Source organism: Jaculus jaculus, chromosome 7 (genome assembly GCF_020740685.1).
Source record: "Jaculus jaculus isolate mJacJac1 chromosome 7, mJacJac1.mat.Y.cur, whole genome shotgun sequence".
In the NCBI taxonomy this organism is placed as follows: domain Eukaryota; kingdom Metazoa; phylum Chordata; class Mammalia; order Rodentia; family Dipodidae; genus Jaculus; species Jaculus jaculus.
Genome location: NC_059108.1, coordinates 114,844,595 through 114,870,919, shown reverse-complemented (window position 1 = coordinate 114,870,919; position 26,325 = coordinate 114,844,595). Strand labels below are relative to the sequence as shown.

The window sequence follows — 26,325 nt, the reverse complement described above, 5'->3', positions numbered from 1 at the left end:
CTGACCCCGGGCCCCCGGGGCCGCGATGACCTGGGAGCTGCTGCTCTGGCTGCTGGCGCTGTGCGCGCTGCTCCTGCCCGTGGTGCAGCTGGTACGGTTCGTGCGTGCCGACGGCGACCTGACGCTGCTGTGGGCCGAGTGGCAGGGGCGTCGGCCAGGTGAGCACCTGCCGTGGGCCCTGCTCCCCGAGGGAGACCCGGCTGGGAGCTGCCTCGGTGCGCCCTGGGTCCCTCCGGGAGAGTGAGGAGCCTCCGAGCCTGGGACAGGCTGTGAGCCCCTTCCCAGAGGCTGGTGGCGGGGGGGGGGGGGGGGGGGGGGGTGGGAGGGGTGGTCGGGGAAAGCCTGGGCCAAAGAGGCCTTTGTGACCCGAGGTCATCTGTCCTGGTCCGGAGGGGACACCGAGCTTTGCTGTGGTTTTGGAGTAAAATCTGAGCCAGCCTCCTATCTAATCACTTGGATAAAAGTGTAAAATTAGCCCGGAATTGGCATTTTGCCTAGAGGGTGAAGAGCCTTGATGTGCTCAGGGCCATTCTGATATCCCCCTCCTTCCCAGCCCCTCCCACCCCAACCAAGTAGGGTCTCCCTCTAACCCAGGCTGACCTGACTCTGTTGTCTCAGGCTGGCTTCTAACTCACAGTGATCCCTCTACTTCTGCCTCCCGAGGCCTGGAATTAATCCGGCTTATGCCTATCTATCTCATTTTGGTCTTCTTCATATTTGATTACCAGACATGTGCGATATACCAGGTAGGCCGTGTTTATCACTTCATACACACACCCTCCGAGCTTTAAGAACTTAAAAAGTGACCATTGCTAGTGTTGTTTTATTGGCAGGGAGACTGACATTCAGAGAAGTTAAATGACAGGACCAAGACAGTCTTTAAAATAATATTTTTTATTAATTTGAGAGAGACAGTAAATATGGGCTCACCAGGGCCTCCTGCCACTGCAAACAACTCCAGACATATGTGCCACTTTGTGCATCTGGCTTTGTGGGTACTGGGGAATTGAACCAGACATCAGGCTTAGAAAGCAAATGTCTTTAACCACTGAGCCCTCTCGCCTGCCTTTGGGGCAGGCTTTTGATCCTGAAGAGAAGTAAGTGGGAGTGTGAAAGTATTTGAAGCATGTGATGAAGTTTGCTGGGGGAGTCATGGTAAATGAGTTTTCGAAGTCAGCAGGGGTTAGGTGAGTGAAAACTGATCCCTTGGAAAGGAAAAAAAACAGATAATTCAATATTTTGTGCCTCTACAAATTGCTGGACAAACATCTAAGCCCTCGAGTTTCTTGTTCTGTGGTTGCATTTCCTTGTGCATTGCTTGTGCCTCAATTGTAGAACTTTCTCTTTGTTGATGGCTACATTGAGTGTTCCTGTTCCCGGCCTTAGTGCTTTGATTTAATATGAGAATTAAATGAAATTAGTTTGTATATAATTGTATAAAATTATCACCCTGTCAAATCATGTCTGAAACAGAAAAATGCTGACAATATCTGAATAAAAATCTAGCTACCAGGCTGGAGGGATGGCTTAGTTGTTAAGGCAGTTTCCTGCAAAGCCAAAGGACCCAAGTTCGATTCCCCAGGATCCATGTAAGCCAGATGCACAAGGTGGCACATGCGTCTGTAGTTTGCTTCCGTGGCTGGAGGCCCTGGCGTGCCCATTCTCTCTGTATCTCTCTCAAATAAATAAATAAAAAATTTAAAAAGCCTAGCCACAAGTAAAAGTTATTTTCTTATACTGACCAAAACTTAAAAGTTAAGACCACTCAGAATAATCCTGTTTGTTGAGACAGGGTCTCATGTAACTCAGGCTGGACTTGAAGTTGCTATGGGAGGATGACCTTGAACTTCCTGAGTATTGAGAGTTCAGGCATGTGATACTAAAACTCATTTTAAAGAAATTCACTTAGTTGTTTAAGTTTTTCCTGGAAAAATAAGTTTTGAAGTATTTTAAAATTTAATTAAATTGCTGTTATATAGTTAGATAATACGCAAATTTGCACATATAATATACTATATTGCCATTTACCTCATTTTAATAGTTCTATTAAAAGTTGTGGGCTGAGGCTAGAGAGATTGCCTAGTGGTTAAGGTGCTTGCCTGTGAAGCTCAAGGACCCATGCCCAACTTTCTAGATCCCACATTAGCCAGATGCACAAAGGTGAGGCAAGGACAAAATCACACATGCCTTCTAGGTGTGTAAACATCTAGAGGCCCTGGCGCACCAATTCTCTCTGTGTGTCTCTCTCTAAAAATAAATTGTGGGCTGGAGAGATGATTTAGTGGGTAAGATGTTTGCTTGCGAAGCCTAGGAACTCATGTTCAAATCTCCAGGTCTGATGTAGCCGGATGCAGTGATGCAAGTGTGCAGTGACACAAGATTGATGGCACACGTGTCTGGAGTTCATTCACCATGGTTGAAAGGCCCTACCCTACTGTGCCCTTGGACTCTCTCAAAACAAGAAAAGAAAAAAGCTGGGCGTGGTGGCGCACGCCTTTAATCCCAGCACTTGGGAGGCAGAGGTAGGAAGATTGCCATAAGTTCGAGGCCACCCTGAGACTCCATAGTGAATTCCAGGTCAGCCTGGGCTAGAGTGAGACCCTACCTTGAAAAACCAAAAAAAAAAAAGAAAAGAAGAAAGGTTGTCTATCACATACACTGACAAAAGTGCTATAGTTTTGGATCTGGAATGTTCTAAGGCTCTGGTATTGAAGGCTTGGTTCCCTCTTGGTAGTATTAGTGGGAAGTAGTGGAAATTCAAAAGGGCCTACCTACTTTGAGAAAGGCGGTAGTTTGAGGTGTGTGTATATGGATTCCAGCCCCTTTCTCCCTCGCTCTGTGCCTCTCGCAGTCCCGAGACCATCAGCTTTCCTCTGCCTTGTACGCCTGCCCTGTAGTCTCTCGCAGCAGGGCTAAAATCTGCCAAGAGACCACGACAGAAAGCCCTGAAACCTTGATTCAGAACACATCTTCCCTACTTTTAAGTGGATATTCTCAGGTGTTTTGGCAAGGTGACAGAAAGCTAACACAAATGTTAATGAATTTTAACTTTTAATTAAAAAAATTAGTCACTTAGCGTTGCAGTCATTGAAGAATAAGCTTTACAAAACTCGTTTTATGTGTAAAACACAGATATGTGGAGAGCACATAAGTAAATGTGTGGTGTGTCTGTGCAGTTGATATTTAATTGAGTTGTGCGGATGGGGGAATATGCCTCCTCCCCACATTCTCTCCAATCCCAACTGCGGCTCTTGGGCTCCGGTAGAACTCACACTGGGCCACAGGGAGAGCAAGCCAGTGGTCAGGATTGGTTTTGGCAGGTGAGGAAGTAGAAGTGGAAAGTGAGCACACCTTCAAGAGTGAAGGGTGGACCCGACGGAGGGGCCACAGGCAATGGTTGCCTCTCCTATCTGGTATCATAAGCTTTGGTCTGCCATTTCTCTTCCTTTCTGTCCCCCTCCTTGGACCTGCAATTCACTCTGTATCTCCAAACTGGCCTCTGACAGCGATCCTCCTCCCACCTCTGCCTCCTGATTGCTGGGATTAAAGGTGTGGCCACCATGCCCAGCTAGGCTGAGGTTTTCTTAGAAGCTATGCTAACCCAGAATTCAGTCTGTTACCATTAGCTGCAGGAATATGTATAATAACGTAACTAACCATAATGTTGTGAAGTTCACTAGGGACAAGGGCACTGGCACCTTGCACATGCTCCTGGGGGAGGAGCTTCATGAGGTCCAGCTGGAAACTGCCTAGACCAGCTTTGCTGTTTTCCCCAGAGCCCTGTCCTTCCTTCCTCTTCTCTCTCACACCCCAGCAGCAGGCCTGCTTAGATCTTGTTCCTAGCATACTGGACCTCACCATTCAAATTCTAACATGTGTTTTAAACATAACAACTGCAGGGAAATTTTAAAAATATATTTTATTTATTTATTTGAGGGAGAGACAGAGAAAGAGAAATTATGGACATGCTAGGGCCTCCAGCCACTAGAAACGAACTCCATATGCCTGCACCACCTTGTGCATCTGGCTTACATGGGTGCTGGGGAACCGAACCTGGATTCATTGGCTTTGCCCACAAGAATCTTAACTGTTAAGCCATCTCTCCAACCCAGTTGCAGAGACTTTCAGGCAAAAACGACAACAACCAAAAAAGTTTGTTTTTTTTTCCCCTTGGATACTGGGAGCTGAGCCCAGGTCATTGCACCTGCCAGGCAGATACCCTACTAGCTGAGCTGTATCCCCAGTGCCAAAAGTTTTGAGGTGTGGAGATAATAAAAAAATAATTAAAGGAACATGGAAATAGATTCAGAATCCCAAAACAGCTCAGGCAAGAAAGATTGTCAGGGTCATAATTCAATATATATATATATTTTTTTTCATTCATTCTTTGGAGACAATCACTATTTCAACTTCTGTGCCCTTTTAGAGAAATTATCTCATATATCTCATACAGTGAATTTTAAAGGCGAATGATTATAGACATTGCATTTGGTCCAGAAAAATCTAAGGTTCAAGTCTAGAGTATGTTTAAAAAAAAAACAAAAACACAAGAGCAGTGCAGTGTAAGGAAAATAAGGATTCAGTTGGCTGTAACCTCAGTGTGAACCTGGTGTGAAGTGGCTGCCAGAAAGTAACTAGGGGGTCTGTGGCTGTTGTGTGTCGAAAGCAGCATCTAGAAATGATGCCCCAGTCAGCCAAGGCTTAGCACAGTTTGGGTCCTCAAGAACGGCACCGTCTGAGTGACAGGGGATGTGGGTGAGGCACCTCGTCTTGCTCTACTCAGTCCAAATCCCACTGGCATCCTGTGCCCTGCTCTGGCCTGTTTTCTTCTGGAGGAGCGATGGCCAACTGGAGCGGGGCCGAGGAGTATGAGAGGAGTGACGAAACCTGATGCCATGTCATGTGAGGACGGGAGCAGAGACCGGATGTGTTTAGCCTTCAAGAAGCCGGAGATGACAGGAGTTAGGGACGGCATGGCAGCTGTCTCAGTTTGAGTTAACCAGCTTTGATGTCCCACCATGGCATGTAGTGGAGAGTCAAAATAGTCAGTGGCCTGAGGAGAGTTTTGAGTCTGGGGTTGGCATAGAACTCTGGATTTCTTTTCAATTCTGAGTCTGCTTTCAGAGGCTCTTTACAGAGGACCCTTGTGAATGCCCCATTCCGTGGAATGTCTGGCAAACAAAAGTGAATGCTAAATATAAAATGGTTTCGGTTTCAGGGTGGGAAGAGAAGTGTCATATCTGTGATTGTATCAAAGTTTGGCTTTACATAATAGCTACTTATTTTTGTAAAACAATGGAATCTGTGTTATCTCTAAGCTGGCCAATAAATATGTCAAAGCAAACTGTACTCACTGTAGGGTAATATATTGTAAAACTCCCAGCGAGTGAGTACTCAATAAATGGGTAACAGTTGTCTGAACACACATCTTTTGTTCAGTCCTTCTTGGCCAATTTTGCTTTTCATAAAAGTCTAGTTAGTACCTGATAGGAAAGTTTCACAGGATTTGCAATGTTTCCGTCTTAGTTCACATATTTATTTACAAGAGACCTTTTCCCCCAGGACAAGTTGTATTTTCTTGAATGACTAAGAAAATGGTTGTGTTTAAATTTTGACTCCACTTAGACCCTCAACTGTAGTTCAGTGGCAGTGTGCCTGCCTAACATGCACCACGTGCTGGATTCAGTCCCTGGCACTGGGGGGAAAATTTATCATATTCAAATGTGGACAGTGTTGTTGTTGTTGTTTTTTTTTTCTGCCAGGGTTCTCAAGTGTTTTTTCAGTTATTTATGGAGTCCTTTCTAAGTCCTAGACTACTAGGCATTTAGGCTGCAAGTGAAGATGGGCAGGGACCTAGGCTTGCTGGACTTTACAGACTATTGGGAGTGCCTAAATCCCTACAGACCTCAGTTGACCTTTCTCTTGAGGTGAGGTGACACTGTTTTCATGCCTTTTTTTTTTTTTAAATAAGGTGATGTATTAAGCTCATGGGGACTAATGAAGAAATGTAAAGCCATTAGGACCAGCAGCCCCACTGCCCTTGTTGGGAGAAATTAGAGCCCACAAGATACTAAGTTATTAACTTGCATTCATTTGCTGTAAAGTACATCTGTTAAAAGTTTTAGTGATAATTATAGTTGATACTTAAGTATTGAATATGTGCCAGATATGGCTGTGAATACTTCTCTGGTTTTAATTCATTTCTCTCAACACTCCTGTAAAGAGCATTTTAGTATTACTTACTTTTCTTACTTTTCCAGTTGTGGGAAATGAAGGCATCGAGCCTGTACAGTGTTGTGTTGCCTGGTGTAACTGAAACTTGAATACTCATGACTTCCAGGCTAGATCTGCTAAGGAGAAAGGATTTGAAAAGGGTTTAAAACAGTGCATAAGCTGCACATGATGGCACGTGCCTTTTAATTCCAGCACTCAGTAGGCAGAGGTTGGAGGACTGCTGTGAGTTCGAGGCCAGCCTGGGACTACACAGTAAATTACATGTCAGCCTGGGCTAGAGCAAGACCCTACCTCAATAAATAAATAAATAAATCAAGCAAACAAACAAAAAACCCCAGGGCATCAGTACCTTAGTTACTTTCTTATTTCTGGGACAAAATACCCTGCCAGAAGCAGCATATGGAGGGAAAAGGGTTTAATTTGGCTCACAGTTCCAGAGGACTGAGTTCATCACAGTAGGGAGAACATGGCCGGAACAGAAAGCCAGGTCACATTGTCACATCAGCAGGAAGGTGAAGAGAGACTGACAATGGCTGGTGCTCAGCTAGCTCTCTCTCCTTTTAGTCCAGGACCCAAGCCCATGGCATGGTGGTCCCCCACAGTAAGGAAGGTCTTCTCACTCAGTTAACTTAATCAGGACAGTCCCTCACATGCGTGTCCAAAGACTGACCCCATCTAGGTAATTCCTCACAGGCTTTGTCAAGTTGACATTCAGTAGAAACCACCACAGTGAGAATCTTGATGTTTTTGAACTTACCTGATGCAGAAGTGTGTGGCTGTGTGATGACTGACTGGCTTGCTGTTTTGGTCAGTCACACTCATTTGCATACTTATGACAAGTAGGAACTTTATACCACAGTGACTGTCCAGATCCAGATGGGTAGAGCTCTTACCTCCTGCAATGGAAATAAGCCACTTATCATTGCTTTCAGGAACACAATAAAACAGACAAATTCCACTCAGTTCTCTGTTTCATCATAGAGGAAATCCCAGCTTCCCTATGGTGTGAGCTCACCTGTCATAGGGAGCACCTTAACAAGATGGTGTTATTTGATTGACATCAGATACAACTGGGAATGGAGAAAACACAATTTTTAAATTGCAGAAGGAAGAATGGAGTGTGGTTGTTTTTTCTTGAAATTCCATGACTTGGAAGGCCAAGACAGGAGGGATTTGTGCATGTTCTAGGCTAACCTAGGCTACATAGCAAGACTCTGACTCCAAAAAAAAAAAAAAAAAAAAAAAATCAGGGCGATTACAGATTACACTGTACCATTGAGTAGAGTGTGGCATATTCCAATACCTCATCACTATTTCTACTGCAAGGCAGGTGTGGTGGCCCACACCTTTAATCCTAGCACTTGAGAGGCAGAGGTAGGAGTATTGACATGAGTTTGAGGCCACCCTGAGACTAAATAGTGAGTTCCGGGTCAGCGTGGGCTAGAGTTCCAAGAAATATTTCCGCTGCAGAAAATTGGAATTCTAAAACTGAAAAGTGGGTGGGACCTTTAGCAGTCATTTAATCTGAATCTCCTACTTAATGGATAAGGAAATTTAGTCTTGACAATGAGTGTCTACTTACTTAGCTTTACTTTTCTTCATAAAAACACACAAGTAAATTGAGTCTTTCAGAGAAATTGGGAAGTTAGGCTTACTTAGAACTAAAGTGTAGAAAAATCCACCAAGATTCTGACATCCACAAAATACTGTGTGGATGTAGTGGGACAGAACATTCATCCAGAAATGCCTATGAGAGGAGAGGCTTTATTTCAGGTTCACAGTTTTGAGTGGAAGCTTCACAGGGTGGAGAAAGCATGGCAGAACAGGCAGCTGGGGTGTCACATCTCCATGTATCAGCAGCAGGGCAGGAGCAGCAAGCATACACTGGCACTGAACACCCACTACGCAGGACTGACCAACCCCAGCAACCCCCCTCCTCCGGCAAGGCTCTGCCAGCTGCGCACTAAGTAGGAGGCTTAATTACAAACTCTTGAGGTGATGGGAAACATTTTTTGTTCTCACCATCACATTGGGCAACTGTTGGTAATATAGTTTGTATTTATGCTCTTTCAAGAACCTTGGGAAGGCAATGTTTTCTTAAGGTACTTGTAGTTTTATGCTCCATATATCAGGCCTTTCTAGTCAGTAGTGTTGTTTAAAGTTCATTGACTTTGCTGCCATCTGGTTGTGGGTGTCACCTGTCCTTCATGTACTTTCTCTATGTGTCCCTCTTCCTTCCATCCAGAATGGGAGCTGACTGACATGGTGGTGTGGGTGACTGGAGCATCAAGTGGCATTGGCGAGGAGCTGGCTTTCCAATTGTCTAAACTAGGAGTTTCTCTGGTGCTTTCGGCCAGAAGAGTGCCCGAGCTGGAGCGGGTGAAGAGAAGGTGCCTGGGTGAGTAAATCCCAAACAGCACCTGTGCTTCCTAGAAGTGAGTCAGATTCCAGACTCAAGTGCAGCTTTGGGAATTGAAGGGAAGGTGGGTATACAGCAGTTAGCTCCTCGTTGCTATTTTTCTGTAGTAGTTACCGTCTTGTTGCTAGGACAGAGCAATTTATGGAAGAGAAGAGTTGAATTTCAGCTTATAGTTTTGTTTTTTTATTTTATTTTATTTATTTATTTGAGAGCAACAGACACAGAGAGAAAGACAGATAGAGGGAACGAGAATGGGCGCGCCAGGGCTTCCAGCCTCTGCAAACGAACTCCAGACGCGTGCGTGCGCCCCCTTGTGCATCTGGCTAACGTGGGACCTGGGGAACCGAGCCTCAAACCGGGGTCCTTAGGCTTCACAGGCAAGCGCTTAACCACTAAGCCATCTCTCCAGCCCTCAACTTATAGTTTTGAGGAGAAATCTCACTGTGGTGAGGAAAGCATGGCAAGAACAGATAGCTGAGTGTCACATTGTGTCATATCAGCTGGGAGGAAGGACTAAGGGTGAGTTACTAGCACTGGAAAGCTAGGCTGGGTTATAAAATCAAATTCCTGTTCTCCTCCAGCAAGGATCTAACTCCCACAGGCCCCATCACTTTCCCAAATTGTCACCAGCTGGAGACGAGTATTCAAAATACACGAGCCTACAAGAGACATTTGATTCAGATCGTCACAGTGGATTGTACTGGCCAGCTCACCCTGGCCGCAGAGCTCTCAGTGCTTTGGCCCAGGTTTCTTCTTTTGTCATCTTAAGTAGCTGTCCTTGCTCTTCCTCCTCCTTTTCCTTCTCTCCTCTTCCCCTCCTCCTCCTCCTTTCTTCCTTCTATCTTCCTTTCTTTTGCTTTTTTATTGCCAACTCCAAATTCTTGTTTTTACACCCGCTCTTGGGAGTGACTACTAATTCTCTCAAATGCTGGTGGATTTTTAGTATCAAGTGACACATCTCTTTGGCCTAAGGGAAGAACAGTTTGGTTCTTACTCATGATGTTCATATATGTAATCATTGAAATTAATCTGGAAGGATCCTTATATCATTTTGCTTAATGTCATATGTTAGAATCATGGGCAATTGTATGTGATTTCTATCATATAGGATACAAAGAAAGGAATAAAATTAGGCTTGAGAAATGCAAACTGATCTTTTCATGTTTATATAAAGGGGACAGTGTTATGATTTCTATATTTCTTTTATATTTTTATGTAGTGATGTATACTGTAAATGCAACTGTAAGTAAAAAAATCATTATTGTTCAGGAGGTATTTAGTACCTAAACAGACCTTTATACTTTGTATCAGATTGCTTTTTCTGCTCTCTCTCCCTGTCATTCTTTTTAGAAGTCCTTTTACTTTTGCTCCATTTTAATCCCTAGTAGTGAGCGTTCACTATCCCATTAGCACTCAATAAGGCCAAGAATGTCTCTCATGATGTTACCATCAGAAGCCTCTTCTTTTATTGTTATTATTATGATTAATTATTATTGTTGTGTGTGTGGGCGGGGTCTCTTGCTATGGCACATGAACTCTCCATGCATGATCCACTTTGTGTCCAGCTTTACATGGGTGCTGGGGAATCAAAGTATTCAAACATACATGAGCCTGTGGCAGGTTTTGCTGTAGGATTTGCAAGTGTGTGTCTTTAATCACTGAACCACCTCCTCATCTCCTTTATACTGTTTTTTTTTTTTTTAATTTTTATTTATTTATTTGAGAGCAACAGACACAGAGAGAAAGACAGAGGGAGAGAGAGAGAATGGGCGCGCCAGGGCTTCCAGCCTCTGCAAACGAACTCCAGACGCAGGCGCCCCCTTGTGCATCTGGCTAACGTGGGTCCTGGGGAACCGAGCCTCGAACCGGGGTCCTTAGGCTTCACAGGCAAGCGCTTAACCGCTAAGCCATCTCTCCAGCCCTTTTTTTGGTTTTTTGGTTTTTTGTTTTTTTTTTTTTTAAAATGGTTACTGTTCCTCTCCTTCTGTGGCTTGAAGTCCTGCCCTGGCTGAGAAGATAAACACAATAGGCAGAGGCTTGCTTTCCTGTTCTCTGAGGTCAGTGGTGCAAGGCTTTTCCTCGTTTTCAATGCATCAGATGTTTTACCATTTCCTCTTTTGCCCACAAAAGCTTTTGTTCCTCTTAAATTTTCTGTCTTCCCTTGTTTTTCTCATTGGCATTTCTTGTTATGGTTAGAGCCCAGGAAAATTAGTTCCAGTTGTTTCTTTGGTGAACAGAAATTGAAAGAGCCAGTCATGGCGCAACATGTATTTCCAAGTGGAAATTGTGTAGGATGGTGTCTTTTTCCATACTTGTTTCCCAGAGTCCTTGGCCCGTGGAAAGAAGTCTCCACTTGCCTTTGATCTGTAGGGCTTCTGGGTGTCTCAGTAATGTCAAGTGTAAGCTGCTGTTTTTCAAATGTGTATAAAAGCACAGCGGAACTTTGTGAATCTATTGCAAAAATAGATAACCCTAGTGCTAGAAACATTGTTTAATTTTTCCCCTTTTCAGTTAGTGTTGTTTGCTTCTTTGTTTACTGTGCAACGCTCTGGATATGTAGCTCATGGCAGTCTTAAACTCCCAGTCTGCCTTTCCAGGGTACAGGGTACAGGGATGATGGTTGTGGACTGCTTGCTTGAATTACCCCTCCCCACACACACACACACATCCCTTTATCTTCTTATATAGTCTTTTTGTTGCTGTTGTTTGTTTTGAGACAAGTTCTTGCTGTGTAGCTCTTACTGGTTTGTAACTCTCTATGGAGAGCAGGCTGGCCTTGGACTTGAGATGCTCCCCCTTTTCTACCTCCTGAGTATGTATGTGTGTGTGTATATATATATATATCCATTTTAAAGATCCCCTGTATATATTCAAAGTGAAGAGTGCCATTATATTCCCTCTGCAGACAGCCAGATTTTAAGGTCTGAGATGTTACCATAGCATGATTAGGCCTGCCTTTCTTTGGTCTCTGAGAGAAATCTTTACTTAGAAATAAATTCATTTCCTTTTTTTTTTTTTTTTTTTTTTTTTTTAGAGAATGGCAATTTAAAAGAAAAAGATATATTGGTTTTGCCTCTTGACCTGACAGACCGAAGTTCCCATGAGGTGGCTACTAAAACGGTTCTCCAGGAGTTTGGTAAAGTAAGTAGCATTTTATATTGATAGAGATTGAATTATGTTGCTTTTGTCTGGCTCTTAGGAAAGTGCTAAAGAGATTCCCGTCTGTGGTGTCTCATTTAAAGGGATTTAGGAAGATGTATTACACGTGGTAAGGTCAGCCATATGCCTTGGACTTCTTGGTCTCTGGGGCTTTGGCTTTAGTTAATTTTTACATATTCATACCTTCATAAGCACTAATTTCTTCATGTAGAATGAAAAAAGCTAAAATGTCCTACACTTTTATTTTTATGACATTTGTTACTGTCCACAAAAAAGTTTCTTTTAAATGGGAAATCTCATTAGGGAATTCTGGCTATTTCATTTTTAATTTCTGCCTTCTAGAACTATGCCATTACCTATGCATTTTTTTTAAAGCTCATAATATAAGCAACCATTTCTTTGGTGTACCCCCTAAGTGCCCATTTTCTGACTTTTTTTCCTTTTTTTAAAAATTTTTATTAACATTTTCCATGATTATAAAATATATCCCATGGTAATTCCCTCCCTCCCCACGCCCACACTTTCCCATTTGAAATTCCATTCTCCATTATATTACCTCCCCATTACAATCATTGTACTTACATATATACAATATCAACCTATTAAGTATCCTCCTCCCTTCCTTTCTCTACCCTTTATGTCTCCTTTTTACCTTACTGGCCTCTGCTACTAAGTATTTTCATTCTCATGCAGAAGCCCAATCATCTGTAGCTAGGATCCACATATGAGAGAGAACATGTGGCGCTTGGCTTTCTGGGCCTGGGTTACCTGACTTAGTATAATACCTTCCAGGTCCATCCATTTTTCTGCAAATTTCATAACTTCATTTTTCTTTACCGCTGAGTAGAACTCCATTGTATAAATGTGCCACATCTTCATTATCCACTCATCTGTTGAGGGACATCTAGGCTGGTTCCATTTCCCAGCTATTATAAATTGAGCAGCAATAAACATGGTTGAGCACGTACTTCTAAGGAAATGAGATGAGTCCTTTGGATATATGCCTAGGAGTGCTATAGCTGGGTCATATGGTAGATCAATCTTTAGCTGTTTTAGGAACCTCCACACTGTTTTCCACAATGGCTGGACCAGATTGCATTCCCACCAGCAGTGAAGAAGGGTTCCTTTTTTTCCACATCCCTGCCAACATTTATGATCATTTGTTTTCATGATGGTGGCCAATCTGACAGGAGTGAGATGGAATCCCAATGTAGTTTTAATCTGCATTTCCCTGATGACTAGTGACTTAGAACATTTTTTTAGATGTTTATATGCCATTCGTATTTCTTCCTTTGAGAACTCTCTATTTAGCTCCATGGCCCATTTTTTGATTGGCTTGTTTGATTCCTTATTATTTAACTTTTTGAGTTCTTTGTATATCCTAGATATTAATCCTCTATCAGATATATAGCTGGCGAAGATTTTTTCCCATTCTGTAGGTTGCCTCTTTGCTTTTTTCACTGTGTCCTTTGCAATACAAAATCTTTGTAATTTCATGAGGTCCCAGTGGTTAATCTGTGGTTTTATTGCCTGAGCAATTGGGGTTGTATTCAGAAAGTCTTTGCCAAGACCAATATGTTGAAGGGTTTCCCCTACTTTTTCCTCTAGCAGTTTCAGAGTTTCAGGTCTGATGTTAAGGTCTTTAATCCATTTGGACTTAATTCTTGTGCATGGCGAGAGAGAAGAATCTATTTTCATCCTTTTGCAGATATATATCCAGTTTTCAAAACACCATTTGCTGAAGAGGCTGTCTCTTCTCCAATGAGTATTTTTGGCATTTTTATTGAATATCAGGTGGCTATAGCTACTTGGGCTTACATCTGGGTCCTCTATTCTGTTCCACTGATCTACATGTCTGTTTTTGTGCCAGTACCATGCTGTTTTTGTTACTATGGCTCTGTAGTATAGGTTAAAATCAGGTATGGTGATACCACCAGCCTCTTTTTTGTTGCTCAGTATTATTTTAGATATTCGAGTTTTTTTGTGATTCCAAATGAATTTTTAGATTGTTTTTTCTATTTCCATGAAGAAAGCCTTTGGAATTTTGATAGGGATTGCATTAAATATGTAGATTGCTTTAGGTAAGATTGCCATTTTCACAATATTGATTCTTCCAATCCAGGAACAAGGGATGTTTCTCCACTTTCTAGTGTCTTCTGCAATTTCTCACTTGGGTGTTTTAAAGTTCTCATTGTAGAGATTCTTTACTTCCTTGGTTAGGTTTATTCCAAGGTACTTTATTTTTTTTTTGATGCAATTGTGAACGAGAGTGATTCTCTGATTTCATCCTCTGTGTGTTTGTTGTTAGTATATATGAAGGCTACTGATTTCTGTGTATTTATTTTGTATCCTGCTACATTGCTGTAGGTTTTGATCAGCTCTAACAGTTTGCTAGTAGAGTCTTTAGAGTCCTTTATGTATAGAATCATGTCATCTGCAAATAATGATAACTTGATCTCTTCCTTTCCAATTTATATCCCTTTTATGTGTGTCTCTTGCCTTATTGCTATGGCTAAGACTTCCCAAACTATATTAAATAAAAGTGGGGACAGTGGACACCCTTGTCTTGTTCCTGATTTTAGTGGGAAAGCTTCCAGTTTTTCCCCATTTAGTAATATGTTGGCTGTAGGCTTGTCATAAATAGCCTTTATTATATTGAGATATGTTCCTTCTATTCCCAGTCTCTGTAGGACTTTTATCATGAAGGGATGTTGGATTTTGTCAAATGCTTTCTCTGCGTCTAATGAGATGATCATGTGATTTTTGTCCTTCAACTCGTTTATGTAATGTATTACATTTATAGATTTGCGTATGTTGCATATCCCTGCATATCTGGGATAAAGCCTACTTGGTCAGGATGAATGATCTTTTTGATATACTCTTGTATTCTGTTTGCCAATATTTTGTTGAGCATTTTTGCATCTATGTTCATGAGGGAGATTGGTCTGTAATTTTCTTATTTTGTTCTATCTTTGCCTGGTTTTGGTATCAGGGTGACGCTGGCCTCATAGAAGGAGTTTGGTAGAATTCCTTCTTTTTCTATTTCCTGGAAAAGCTTAAGAAGCAATGGTGTTAGCTCTTCCTTAAAAGTCTGGTAAAATTCAGCCGTGAATCCATCCGGGCCTGGGCTTTTTTTAGTTGGGAGATTATTGATAACTGTTCGGATCTCCATGTTTGTTATAGGTCTATTTAAGTGATTAATCTCATTTTGATTTAATTTAGGTAGGTCATATAGATCAAGGAAATGATCCATTTCTTTCAGATTTTCATACTTTGTGGAGTATATGCTTTTATAGTATGTCCCTATGATTTTTTGAATTTCTCTGGAATCTGTTGTGATGTTACCTTGTTCATCTCTGATTTTATTAATTTGTGTCTCTTCTCTCTTTCTTTTGGTCAGATTTGCAAAGGGTTTATCAGTCTTGTTTATCCTTTCAAAGTACCAACTCTTTGTTTTATTAATTCTTTGGATTTTTTTGGTACCTATTTCATTAATTTCTGCCCTAATCTTTATTATTTCTTCCCGCCTACTGATTTTTGGTTTGCCTTGTTCTTCTTTTTCCAAGGCTTTAAGGCAAAGCATTAGGTCGTTTACTTGCGACCTTTCTAATTTCTTAATATAGGCACTTAAGGCTATAAATTTGCCTCTTAGAACTGCCTTCATTGTGTCCCTGAGATTTTGGTATGTTGTGTTCTCATTATCATTTGACTCTATAAATTTTTTGATTTCCTTCTTGATTTCTTCATTGACCCATTCATCATTTAGTAGTGTATTGTTTAGTTTCCATGATTTTGTATATGCTCTATAGCCTTTCTTGCTACTGATTTGTAGTTTAATTCCATTGTGGTCAGATAGAATGCAAGGAATTATTTCAATTTTCCTGAATTCATTAAGATTTGCTTTGTGTCCTAATATATGGTCTATTTTAGAGAATGTTCCATGTGCTGTGGAAAGAATGTATATTCTGCAGCCTTTGGATGAAATGTCCTGTATATATCTGTTAAGTCCATTCCTTCTATGACCTCATTTAGTCCAGATGACTCTCTGTTTATTTTTTCCCGGGATGACCTGTCAATTGATGAGAGTGGGGTGTTAAAGTCACCCACCACCACTGTGTTTGGTGTTATCTGTGACCTTAGTTCTAATAGTGTTTGTTGATGAATATGGGAGCCCCCATGTTAGGTGCATATATGTTTAGGATTGTAATGTCCTCCTGTTGGAGTGTGCCCTTAATCAATATAAAGTGACCTTCCTTATCTTTCTTGACTAAAGTTGGACTAAAGTCTACCCTGTCCGATATTAGGATAGCCACCCCTCCTTGTTTTCTAGGCCCATTTGCTTGAAACACTGTCTTCCAACCTTTCACCCTAAGATAATGTCTATCCTTGGTAGAAAGGTGAGTTTCTTGTAGACAACAAATTGTAGGATCCTGCTTTTTAACCCAGTCTGCAAATCTATGTCTTTTCATTGGGGCATTGAGGCCGTTGATATTAAGAGATATCATTGAAAGGTGTGTATTTATGTTTGCCTTTTTTTTTTTTTTTTTTTTGTGGTTCTGGTTCTACCTGTGCTCTCTTCTGTTAACTAGTATCTGAGTATTGCTTGTTTTTTCTAGGTTCCTTATATGTGTGCTTTTCCTTTTCTTCAGCATGGAGGATTCTATCAAGTATTTTCTGTAGAGCTGGTTTTGTCTTCAAATACTCCTTTAACCTGCTTTTGTCATGGAATGTCCTTATTTCTCCGTCTATTTGAATGGATAACTTTGCAGGATAAAGTAACCTTGGTTGGCAGTTGTTATCTTTCAGAACTTGGAATATATCACCCCAAGCCCTTCTGGCTTTAAAAGTTTGTGTTGAATAATCTGCTGTAATCCTGAGGGGTTTACTTTTGTAGGTAACTTGATTTTTAATCTCTAACTGCTTTCAATATTTTTTCTTTGGTGTGTGTGTTTGGAAGTTTGATTATAATATGGCGAGGAGAGGTTCTTTCCAGGTTTTGTCTGCCTGGGGTTCTAAAGGCTTCCTGTATCTGTATTGGCACCTCTTTCCCAATTTGGGGGAAATTTTCTTCTATGATTTTGTTGAAGACACCTACTATGCCTTTTGAGTGAAATTCTTCTCCTTCTACTATGTCCTGAATTCTAATATTTGATCTTTTCATAGTGTCCCGAATGTCTTGAAATTCCCACTCATACTTTTCTATAAGTTTGTCTTTCTCTTTGTTGGCCCATATTAGATCTGCCACCTGGTCTTCTAGCTTAGATATTCTGTCCTCTCCTTCATCTATTCTACTGGTGAGATTTTCTACAGAGTTTTTTATTTCATTAACTGTGTTCTTCATTGCTAGTAATTCTGACTGGTTTTTCTTTATTATTTCTATTTCCTCATTTATGTTTTGTATTGCCTTCTTTATTTCATGAAATTGGTGTCCTGCATCTTCTTTGATTCCTTTGATTTCCTCTTTAAGTTCCTGTTTGACTCCTTTGATTTGTTCTCTGACTTCTTTGAACATATTGACAATCATTCTTTTGAAATCTTTTCCAGGCATTTCCTCTAACTCGTTCTCACTGGAGGTCATTTCTGGTGCATTAATACTTTTAGGTGGATTTATATCGTCTTGCTTTTTAGTGTTTCTTGTGTTATAATGTATATATTTTTGCATCTTGGATTAAATTAATGCTTGGATTTTCTAGCTAGCTGGGTATTCTTAGCTGTATCAATTGATTTGATGTTATATATTTTCAGGGTAGGAGCTTAAGGTGTTATGTGTGGCTCTTAAGACTCTGAGAGTATCTACAAAGGTGCTCCTAGGGGTTGAATTTCCCTGCTATGGGAGTATTCAAGTAGGCTGAGTGGAATAAAGCACAGGTAGATTCTAAAAGTTAACTAAACACTGTACCCATTCAGTCAAAAACAGCCCCAAGTATGTATGCCAGAGTAGTTATTATAACAACCAGATCCTCTATCAACATAGAAGTTAAGATTTCTGGTCTGTTGAGGGATCCCAGTCAGCTTGTGACCAAGGGAGACCCTTCCCTGGTGCAATCCCAGTTACCTTGGATGAGTTTGGTCTCAGTCAAGTTACTGCCTGGGTCGTCGGGCTGCTGTTCTGATTTCTGGAGCTGGGCACTGGCTTTTCCTGTGGGGCAAACCAAGCCTGGCAACTGTGGCACTGCAGTTCAGCACCCCCACTGCTGGAACTGCTGCTGCAAAAGCTGCCTCTGCTGGGTCTGTCAGCAGCTCAAGCTGCTGCTGCTGGGCCCACTGCTGCTGTTGCCTCTGCTGCTGCTGCTGCTGCTGTAGCTGCCACTTCTGGAGCCACTGCTGTTGCTGAAGCTGCTGCTGCTGGGTCTGCTGTTGTTGCCGCTCCTGGGTCTGCCACTGCTGCCACTCCTGGGTCTGCTGCTGCTGGGGCCACTGGTACTGGTTCCGGAGCTGCTGATGTTGCTGCCGAACTCTGCTCCTGCTTGGGTCCCGCTGTCGGCTCAAGTTGGCGTGGCCGGGTCCCGGGACACTGCTCTGTGCGCTGGAGCTGGGCCCAGGCGGTGGGGGAGGGGAGGGAGCCGCAGCTGCTCTGGTTCTCTCGCTGTTCCACGTGTTCTTCTGCCTCGCGGTCTGCTCCTGCGCTGCTCACTGCCGCTCTCCCTTCACGTTTCTAGAGTTTGCAGAGAGCGCGGTGTGAGGGGAAGCTCCCGCATCTGGCTTTTCCTGTGGCTGGAGCCGAGCCTGGCGGCTTTCTGGTGCACCCCGCTGCCGTTAGCGGAGCTGCCGGGGCCACTTTTGCTGGCCTGTGCGGGCTCTGGATGCTCTGGATCTCTCCTACTTCTCCGCTGCCGCTTCAGTTTCCTATACACCTCACTTTTTAGTAAAAGTGTGTATTTTGCTGAGTTTTTTTGGTCTTTTTTCCCCCCACGCTGTTTTGGCGTGGTACCTACGCCGCCATCTTAACCGGAAGTCCCTGATTTTTTTTTTTTTTAAATAGATTGACATTCTAGTCAACAATGGTGGAAGATCCCAGCGTTCCTTGGCTCAGGATGCCAACATGGATGTGTTTAAGGAACTCATAGAGCTGAACTACTTGGGGACAGTGTCCTTGACAAAGTCTGTTCTGCCTCACATGATGGAGAGGAAGCAAGGAAAGATCGTTGTCATCAACAGCCTTTCGGGAATTGCATCTGTACCCCTTTCCAGTGGATACTGTGCCAGCAAACATGCCCTCCGGGTAAGGATGCTCAGTCTCAACTCTGCTTCAGTATGTGATGGACACATGACCGTCCATGGGTGAGGTGATTGAAACTGGGCCTTAGTGTGGGAGATGGAAGAGAACTTGGATAGAGAACACCCCCCATAGATGATTTAAACAGAAAAATACAACCGAAAGCTCAGTTTCCTGTAACATTCTACAGATGTGTTTGGAGCGCCTGCATTGTAATTGATATGCACTGTCTCAAATGCTGAGCACATAAAGATGAACTAAAAGTTGCCCCCTTAAGAAGTGGGCTGGGGTAGCTTAGTTGATAGAGGACTTGCCTAGCTTGCATGAAGCCCTGGGTTTGATATGTAGCAACCACATAAACTGGACATGGTTGTACATGCTTATAATCCAAGTTCTTGGGAGACAGAGACAAGAGGATCCAAAGTCCAAGGTCTCCTCTACACACGGTGAGTTCAGAGCCAGCTTGGGATACTTGAGACCCTTTCACTGTATCCCCACCACATCCTCCTGGTCAATGTGTGGATCACCTTGCCATCCACTTACGTGAGTTTCAGGATGTATATGTTTCATCCCATTTCCAAGTCTGCTTTTCCCTCCCCTTTACTTGATGTTTATCCTCCCTGGCCCATTTACACATGCATGCCAGAGATAGGTACTGCCAACCAGATGATGAGTCCTGGGACGCCTGGCTTTACTGATAAAAGCATTAACTCAGGGATGGAGGGATGGCTTAATGGTTAAGGCATTTGTCTGCAAAGCCAAAGGACCCAGGTTTGATTCCCCACAACCCATGTTAGCCAGATGCACAAAGGAGCACACGCGTCTGGAGTTTATTTGCAGTGGCTGGAGGCCCTGGCGTGCCCATTCTCTCTCTCTCCCTCTTTCTCTGTCAACTAAATAAATAGACAAATAATTAATTTTAAAAAAAGCATTGACTTAGTCCACTCTGGTTTCTTTAGAGGAAGAAATTCTGACCAAGACAAAGACTAGGAAAAAAACTTGACTGGATTATATATCTTTTTTTGTTTTTAATGTGCATGTGTATGCATGCACATGTATATGTGTGGATGTGGAAACCAGAGAACAACCTTGTGCATGTGCCATTTTTGGCCTCTTGGCACTTAATCTCACAAGACATGTAGGATACTTTTTATAAAAGCAGGACAATTGTTTGGCCTGCTCTCCAAGACTTTGTTTTAAAATTCAGTTTAATCCTCTGACAAAATGTGCCCAATTTGAGGCTACTGTTAATTATAGAAGTGGTTTAGAAGTTGACTGCCCTGACCAGAAGGCTTTTGTTTTATCTGTTTATTTTATTTATTTTATTTATTTGGGTTTGTTTTTTGGTTTTTGGAGGTAGGGCCTCACTGTAGCTCAGGCTGACCTGGAATTCACTATGTAGTCTCAGGGTGGCCTTGAACTCACAACGATCCTCCTACCTCTGCCTCCTGAGTGCTGGGATTAAAGGTGTGCACCACCACGCTCAGCCTTTATTTTATTTTTTGAGCTAGTATCTCATTTAGTCCTGATTGGTCTTGAACTCCAGATCCTCCTGTGTTTACCACCAAAGTGCTGGGATCACAGGGCCATGCCCCCAGGTCCCAGAAGACTCTTTGTGAAGAACATATTTGCTGGAAGTTTAGAGTGAACTTATTTATCCTTGGGGTTTTGTTGTTGTTGTTGTTTTCTAGGTAGGGTTTCATTCTAGCCCATGCTGACTTGGAGCTCACTCTGTAGCCCCAGGCTGGCCTCAAACTCACAGTAATCCTCCTAACTCTGCCTTACAAGTGAGTGCTGGGATTAAAGGCGAGTGCCACCGTGCCTGGCCTTATCATTAACGTTTATGCACCTTACTTGGTTGGGATTTCATGCAAGAAAGGGGTTAATATTTTTGTTGGCTACTTGGTGTCAGCTCTCCTTTTCAACAAAAGAACAGAGGTTAAAGGTAAAGCAGTTCTTCATTTCTTCACCAAGCATTTTGGCCCATCTCTGAGGCAGGAACCCTCATCACCTCTGTGCTTGTTAGGAATCAGTATTTAGGACCTGATAAATGTTTTATGTTGTCAGGCTGTATGAAGATGTACCATGGGAAGCCTTTTAGACTTTTCAGTAGTTATTCTAGTCTTGTTTTTCATGTATATGAAAATATGTACACACATATATGTATTTATTTATGAGACAAAGTCTTATGGTTCAGGTCAGCTTCTCCCAACTTGCTCAATAGCCAGAATGATCTCAAACCCTTGATGCTCATGATTCCACCTCCCAAGTGTTGGGATTATAGACGTGAACTACCATACCTAGCATCCAGTATTAAAAGAATATAGGAACATTTCCTAAGTAAGGAAAAAAGAGGAGCGCAAGTGAATTTCTGTTTGCTTCTATGGTTCAGAGGTGGCCAGCATCTTCTAAGTCCAGAAATCCCAGCTTATCTTTTCAAAGGTCATTCAACAGCAATCATATTGTACTTTTTCTTTATTTTTATTTATTTATTTGAGAGTGGCAAACACAGAGAGAGAAAGAAAGAGACAGAGAGAGAGAGACAATGAGTGCACTAGGGCCCCCAGCCACTGCAAACGAACTTCAGATGTGTGTGCCCCCTTGCGCATCTGGCTAATGTGGGTCCTGGGGAATCGAGCCTCGAACCAGGGTCCTTAGGCTTAACAGGCAAGCGCTTAACCACTAAGCCATCTCTCCAGCCCTCATATCATACTTTTAGCTAGCTATATACTAGTCATCACCCCCCAAAACTGATTCTTACTGAAACTCATTTACCTGGTTAAAATGGTACTATAAACTCAAAATCTGAATTTCTGTCTGATGCTAATTGTGATGTTCCAACACTGCTTTACCCCCGCCCAAATATCTGCACCTTTGACCTCTTATTGGAATAAAGCATCCCTTAGGAATTCTCTGGAGAATACACTGTCTTTTTGGAGTGGGGACATGAGGGTCAGTGAGAGGAGCAGGTATCAGAAGGGCCAGGGGTAGCGTGCCTCCTGCCCAGTGCTTGCCTGTCAGAACATGGATGGCAGCAGCCACCGCTACCAACTGGCAAGAGCTGAGATGGCTGTCATAGATGGTCTCCAATCTTGCAGTTAAAAGTGCCTGATGGAGCTGAGTTTTGTGGCACAGGCATATAATCCCAACTACTTGGGAGGCTGAGGCAGGAAGATAGAGAGTTCAAAGTCTGTCTGAGCTACAGAGTAAGTTAAAGGTCAACCTGAACTCAGACCTTGTCTCAAAATAAAATATGAAAAAATACTGGAGATACAGTTCTTGCTATATGGTAGAGCTTTGGCCAAGCATACCCGAGGTCCTGAAAAAGAAAACGTGTCTAATAGACTTACACTACATCATATATCTCTAGCTTTACCTATCTATCTATTTATCTATCATTATTTTCTTTTTAACTTTTCAAGGTAGAGTCTCCCTGTAACCCACGCTGACCTGGAATTTACTATTTAGTTAGTCTCAGGCTGCCCTCGAACTCACAGTGATCCTCCTGCCTCAGCCTCCCAAGTGCTGGGATTAAAGGCATGCGCCACCACGCCTAGTACATGACCTATTTGGATACTCTTTTTAAATTTACTTTGCTTTCTTATCCTTCCTTTATTTTCTTTTGTGGTCCTCAGGGTTTTTTTAATAGTCTCCAAACTGAACTTACAGAGTATCCAGGCATAACAATTTGTAACATTTACCCAGGACCGGTACAGTCAGACATCGTGAAGAATGCCCTAACAGAAGACATCGCAAAGGTAAACATTTATAGCTGGAAATAATTTCAAAGCTTCATGAGTGATGAGAACATATCTCTACGTCAGGTTTTCATTCAGAACTTGTTATGAATTAATCACAAAACTTAAGTGGCAGCATTATGCAAATTGTTCATCAGCTCCCAGTGCTATGGTGGCCTGTTTTAATAAAGCTAATCAGTTGTTAAGTTATCACTTAGCATTGATGTCTACGATGATTATAAAGAAGCCCCTTTTATCTTCTTCATTTCATCCCTAGGATTGAACCTAGGACCTCAGACATGCTAGACAACCATTCTGGAGTGCATCTGTAGACCCTAGATGGAATTTTTAGTAATATTATAATTCTGAATAATATGATAATTAAATTAACAATCACTGTTATAATGTAATTATAACTAAAAGTAAAGATCTTTACCTTCTATCTTTTAGTGATCCTATACAATCATGTTAAGTGTGTGATTCCTTGAAGGCAATTTAAAATATTGGAACAATTTATCAACCCTTCTTAGCACCCGTGAGGTCTTCCAATTGATATGAGGCCCCATACTAAATGAGCCTCACTACTAGATGGCCTTTAGGTCTTGTCCAACTACAATTTGTATGAAATAGTTGGTAAGACATTTAGCACTCACTTCCATTTACGCTTCTTTTAGCCTTTAATCAACAGTGGAGACCAACATTACAAGATGGCAGCTGATCGCTGTGTCCAGTTGATGCTAATCGCCATGGCCAATGATTTGAAAGACGTTTGGATCTCTGACCAGCCTTTCTTGTCGGTAGCATATGTGTGGCAATATATGCCAACCTGGGCCTTATGGCTAACCTGCAAGTTAGGGAAGAAAAGAATTAAAAACTTTAAGAGTGGTATGGTAAGACCAATTTGTGAATTTCTTCATAGTATGTAAGAGTCTTGCACAAAAATGTTTCTAAGTGTGTGATTTTTTTTAAATAATTTTTTAAAAATTTATTTATTTGAGAGTGACAGACACAGAGAGAATGACAGATAGAGGGAGAGAGAGAGAATGGGCGCACCAGGGTTTCCAGCCTCTGCAAACGACTGCCAGACGCGTGCGCCCCCTTGTGCATCTGGCTAATGTGGGACCTGGGGAACCGAGCCTCGAACCGGGGTCCTTAGGCTTCACAGGCAAGCGCTTAACCGCTAAGCCATCTCTCCAGCCCTAAGTGTGTGATTTTTTTATTAACCATCCCCAGTATCATTATATAAATACCACACATGCAAAAGGTATTGTGTGTGCTCACAGCATAGCTGATGATTTACTGTAAATGATTACTAGTCTAGAGGAATAAGGTTTTTACAAGGTAAAATCAACATGAAGGCTGCCCGTTCCTCTTCTATACTCTTTGCTTCTACCGCCTCCTATCCATGAGGCCAGGCTACTCAAGGTATCACCTCCCTGAAGTGACACCAAGCTTTCTGCTCACTTCTCCTAGGGTGGGTGCTCTTCCCGGGCAAAGCCCCTGCTGCCCTGTTAAGACAAATGCCCACACACTGGTGGTCCTCACTTTTCTCTGCCTCACTGTGCACAGGTGGGCTATGCCCATGACCTTGTGTAAGAAAAAAAGCCAGTGACTCATGCTTTGAGCATCATTCCTATAGTAATGAATGGGGACTATTAGTGCCATTTCTGAAATAAATTGTGATCCTCAAAAGAGTGTAATGTATGCATACCACAGCAAATACAATAAGCTGAAAATCTTTGATCATGAAAAGAAAGGCTATTTGTATGGGTAGTTTTTGCTGTTGAGATGGTTTCTTTGGGGCATGAGGTATTTTGTTCTAATAACAGAAATTGGACAACGTGGCACCCTAGTGTGATCTCAACATATGGGTTCAGAATCCAGCTTTTACTATGGGGAGAGACTCTGTCTCCAAAGAGTCATTCCTTTTGTATAGCTTGTTATCATCCCCTTTTAGAACCTAGCCAATGCAGATGTATCTATAAAATGGGAATTATAAAATAGGATTGTGCTATGCATAACATTATGTATAGTAACCACTATTAAAAAACATACATTTTGGGCTGGACAGATTGCTCAGTGATTAAGGCACTTGTGTGCAAAGCCTAACGCCCCAGGTTTGAGTCCCCAGTACCCATGTAAAGCCAGATGCACAAAGTGGCACATGTATCTGGAGTTTGTTTGCAGTGGCTAGATGCCCTGGTGGGCCCATTCTCTCTGTCTCTCTTCTCTCTCTGCTTTGCAAATAACTTAATAAAATATTAAAAATGTACATTTTATGGGGGTCAACTTTAATCTGCTGCTTATGACATGATCTTACTCTTTCATGATTTTTTTTTTTATAAGCTGGGCAATCTCTTATATCCCAGTACCACTTCTAAGTGGCAATGCCTCATTATTTACACAAAACAGTAGCCACACTGCAGCTTCTATAATCATTATTATTAATGTCTTTCTTACTGCAAATCATTAGCAAGTGACTTTGTCTTATGCTTTAAACAGTGTGCTAAAAGTTCATAAATAATTTTAGATCTGTCACTCAAGTATTTATGTCTCCATATTTTGATTTACTTCGTGTATTCTTGGGACAGCCAATACAGGTATGAAATACTGATGTCGAAGAGCAACAATACAATTCACCATTTAAAAATGACTAAATATGAATTAATTAGTGGTATTTCTGCCTCACAAAGTATATAAAGGCACTAGGCCCAAGGGCAGTACTTGTGTGTAGCTCTAGAATTTTGGCTGTGATGTTAAGTTTGAATTTAAGTATTTGCTTAGGAAGTATAAGACTTCTTCACAGTGGCCGAGCGTGATGGCACATGCCTTCAGTTCTAGCACTTGGGAGGCAGAGGTAGATGGATAACTGTAAGTTCAAGGCCAGCCTGAGACTACACAGTGAATTCCAGGTCAGCCTGGGTTATAGCGAGATAGACTTAAGTGTATGGGGGATTCTTCACAGTGAATGATGATGCAGTTATTTTTTTTAGGTGACTTGTCAAACACTAGGGTAAATAGGGAGAGGATGGTTCATGCTACTGTCACTCTTTTGCAGGATGCAGATTTGTATTTTAGTAAGTGGAAGACTAAACATGAGTGAACGAACACTTGGAGTTTTTGATACCGGTGAGAGAAATGGAAAGCATCACTACAGTAACGCTGTGCCCAGAAGACCAGCCATGGATATGTTATGACTTTACTTTTTGATACAACTTTCTATTCAGTGTGTAATGAATAATAAGTAAAACACTGCCTTGTATCTTGTAAGAATATGTGAATAATAAAATAACAATCAGATAAAATAACATTTAAAAACAATGAAGCGTGCATAAGGTCTAGATTAATAGAAACGTAGCCCCAGGATTGAAATCTATCTGATGTCATCCATTCTACCTATGCTTCTAAACAAGATGCCAAAGACTAGTTCATTTATGAACAACCGAAGTGTGTTTCAGTTCCGGAGGCTGGGAAGTCCAAGGTCAAGGCAGCAGTAGGGTTGGGCTCTGGAGGGTGAGCTCTGCCTACAAGGTGGGGTCCTGTCGCTGTATCCTCCTGGA

General features: G+C 42.0%; 1 protein-coding gene across 1 annotated transcript; it reads left to right on the top strand.

Annotated features, from left to right (window-relative positions):
- LOC101611810 (dehydrogenase/reductase SDR family member 7-like) lies at positions 1 to 26,086 on the top strand. The gene is made up of 7 exons (XM_004649236.2): positions 1 to 158; positions 8,480 to 8,632; positions 11,688 to 11,794; positions 18,795 to 19,034; positions 22,664 to 22,786; positions 23,440 to 23,655; positions 25,824 to 26,086. Exons 1-7 carry the CDS (start codon positions 26 to 28, stop codon positions 25,866 to 25,868), a joined length of 1,017 nt encoding a protein of 338 aa, XP_004649293.1. The 5' UTR covers positions 1 to 25; the 3' UTR covers positions 25,869 to 26,086.
- The last annotated feature ends 239 nt before the right edge of the window (positions 26,087 to 26,325 follow it).

What these genes read in the sequence shown, in the direction of transcription:
- LOC101611810 (XM_004649236.2), top strand. Translation starts at nt 26, where the DNA reads ATGACCTGGGAGCTGCTGCTCTGGCTGCTGGCGCTGTGCGCGCTGCTC. An exon ending in GTGGCAGGGGCGTCGGCCAG is followed by an intron (nt 159 to 8,479) that starts GTGAGCACCTGC and finishes CCTTCCATCCAG; the next exon opens with AATGGGAGCTGACTGACATG. An exon ending in TAACAGAAGACATCGCAAAG is followed by an intron (nt 22,787 to 23,439) that starts GTAAACATTTAT and finishes CGCTTCTTTTAG; the next exon opens with CCTTTAATCAACAGTGGAGA.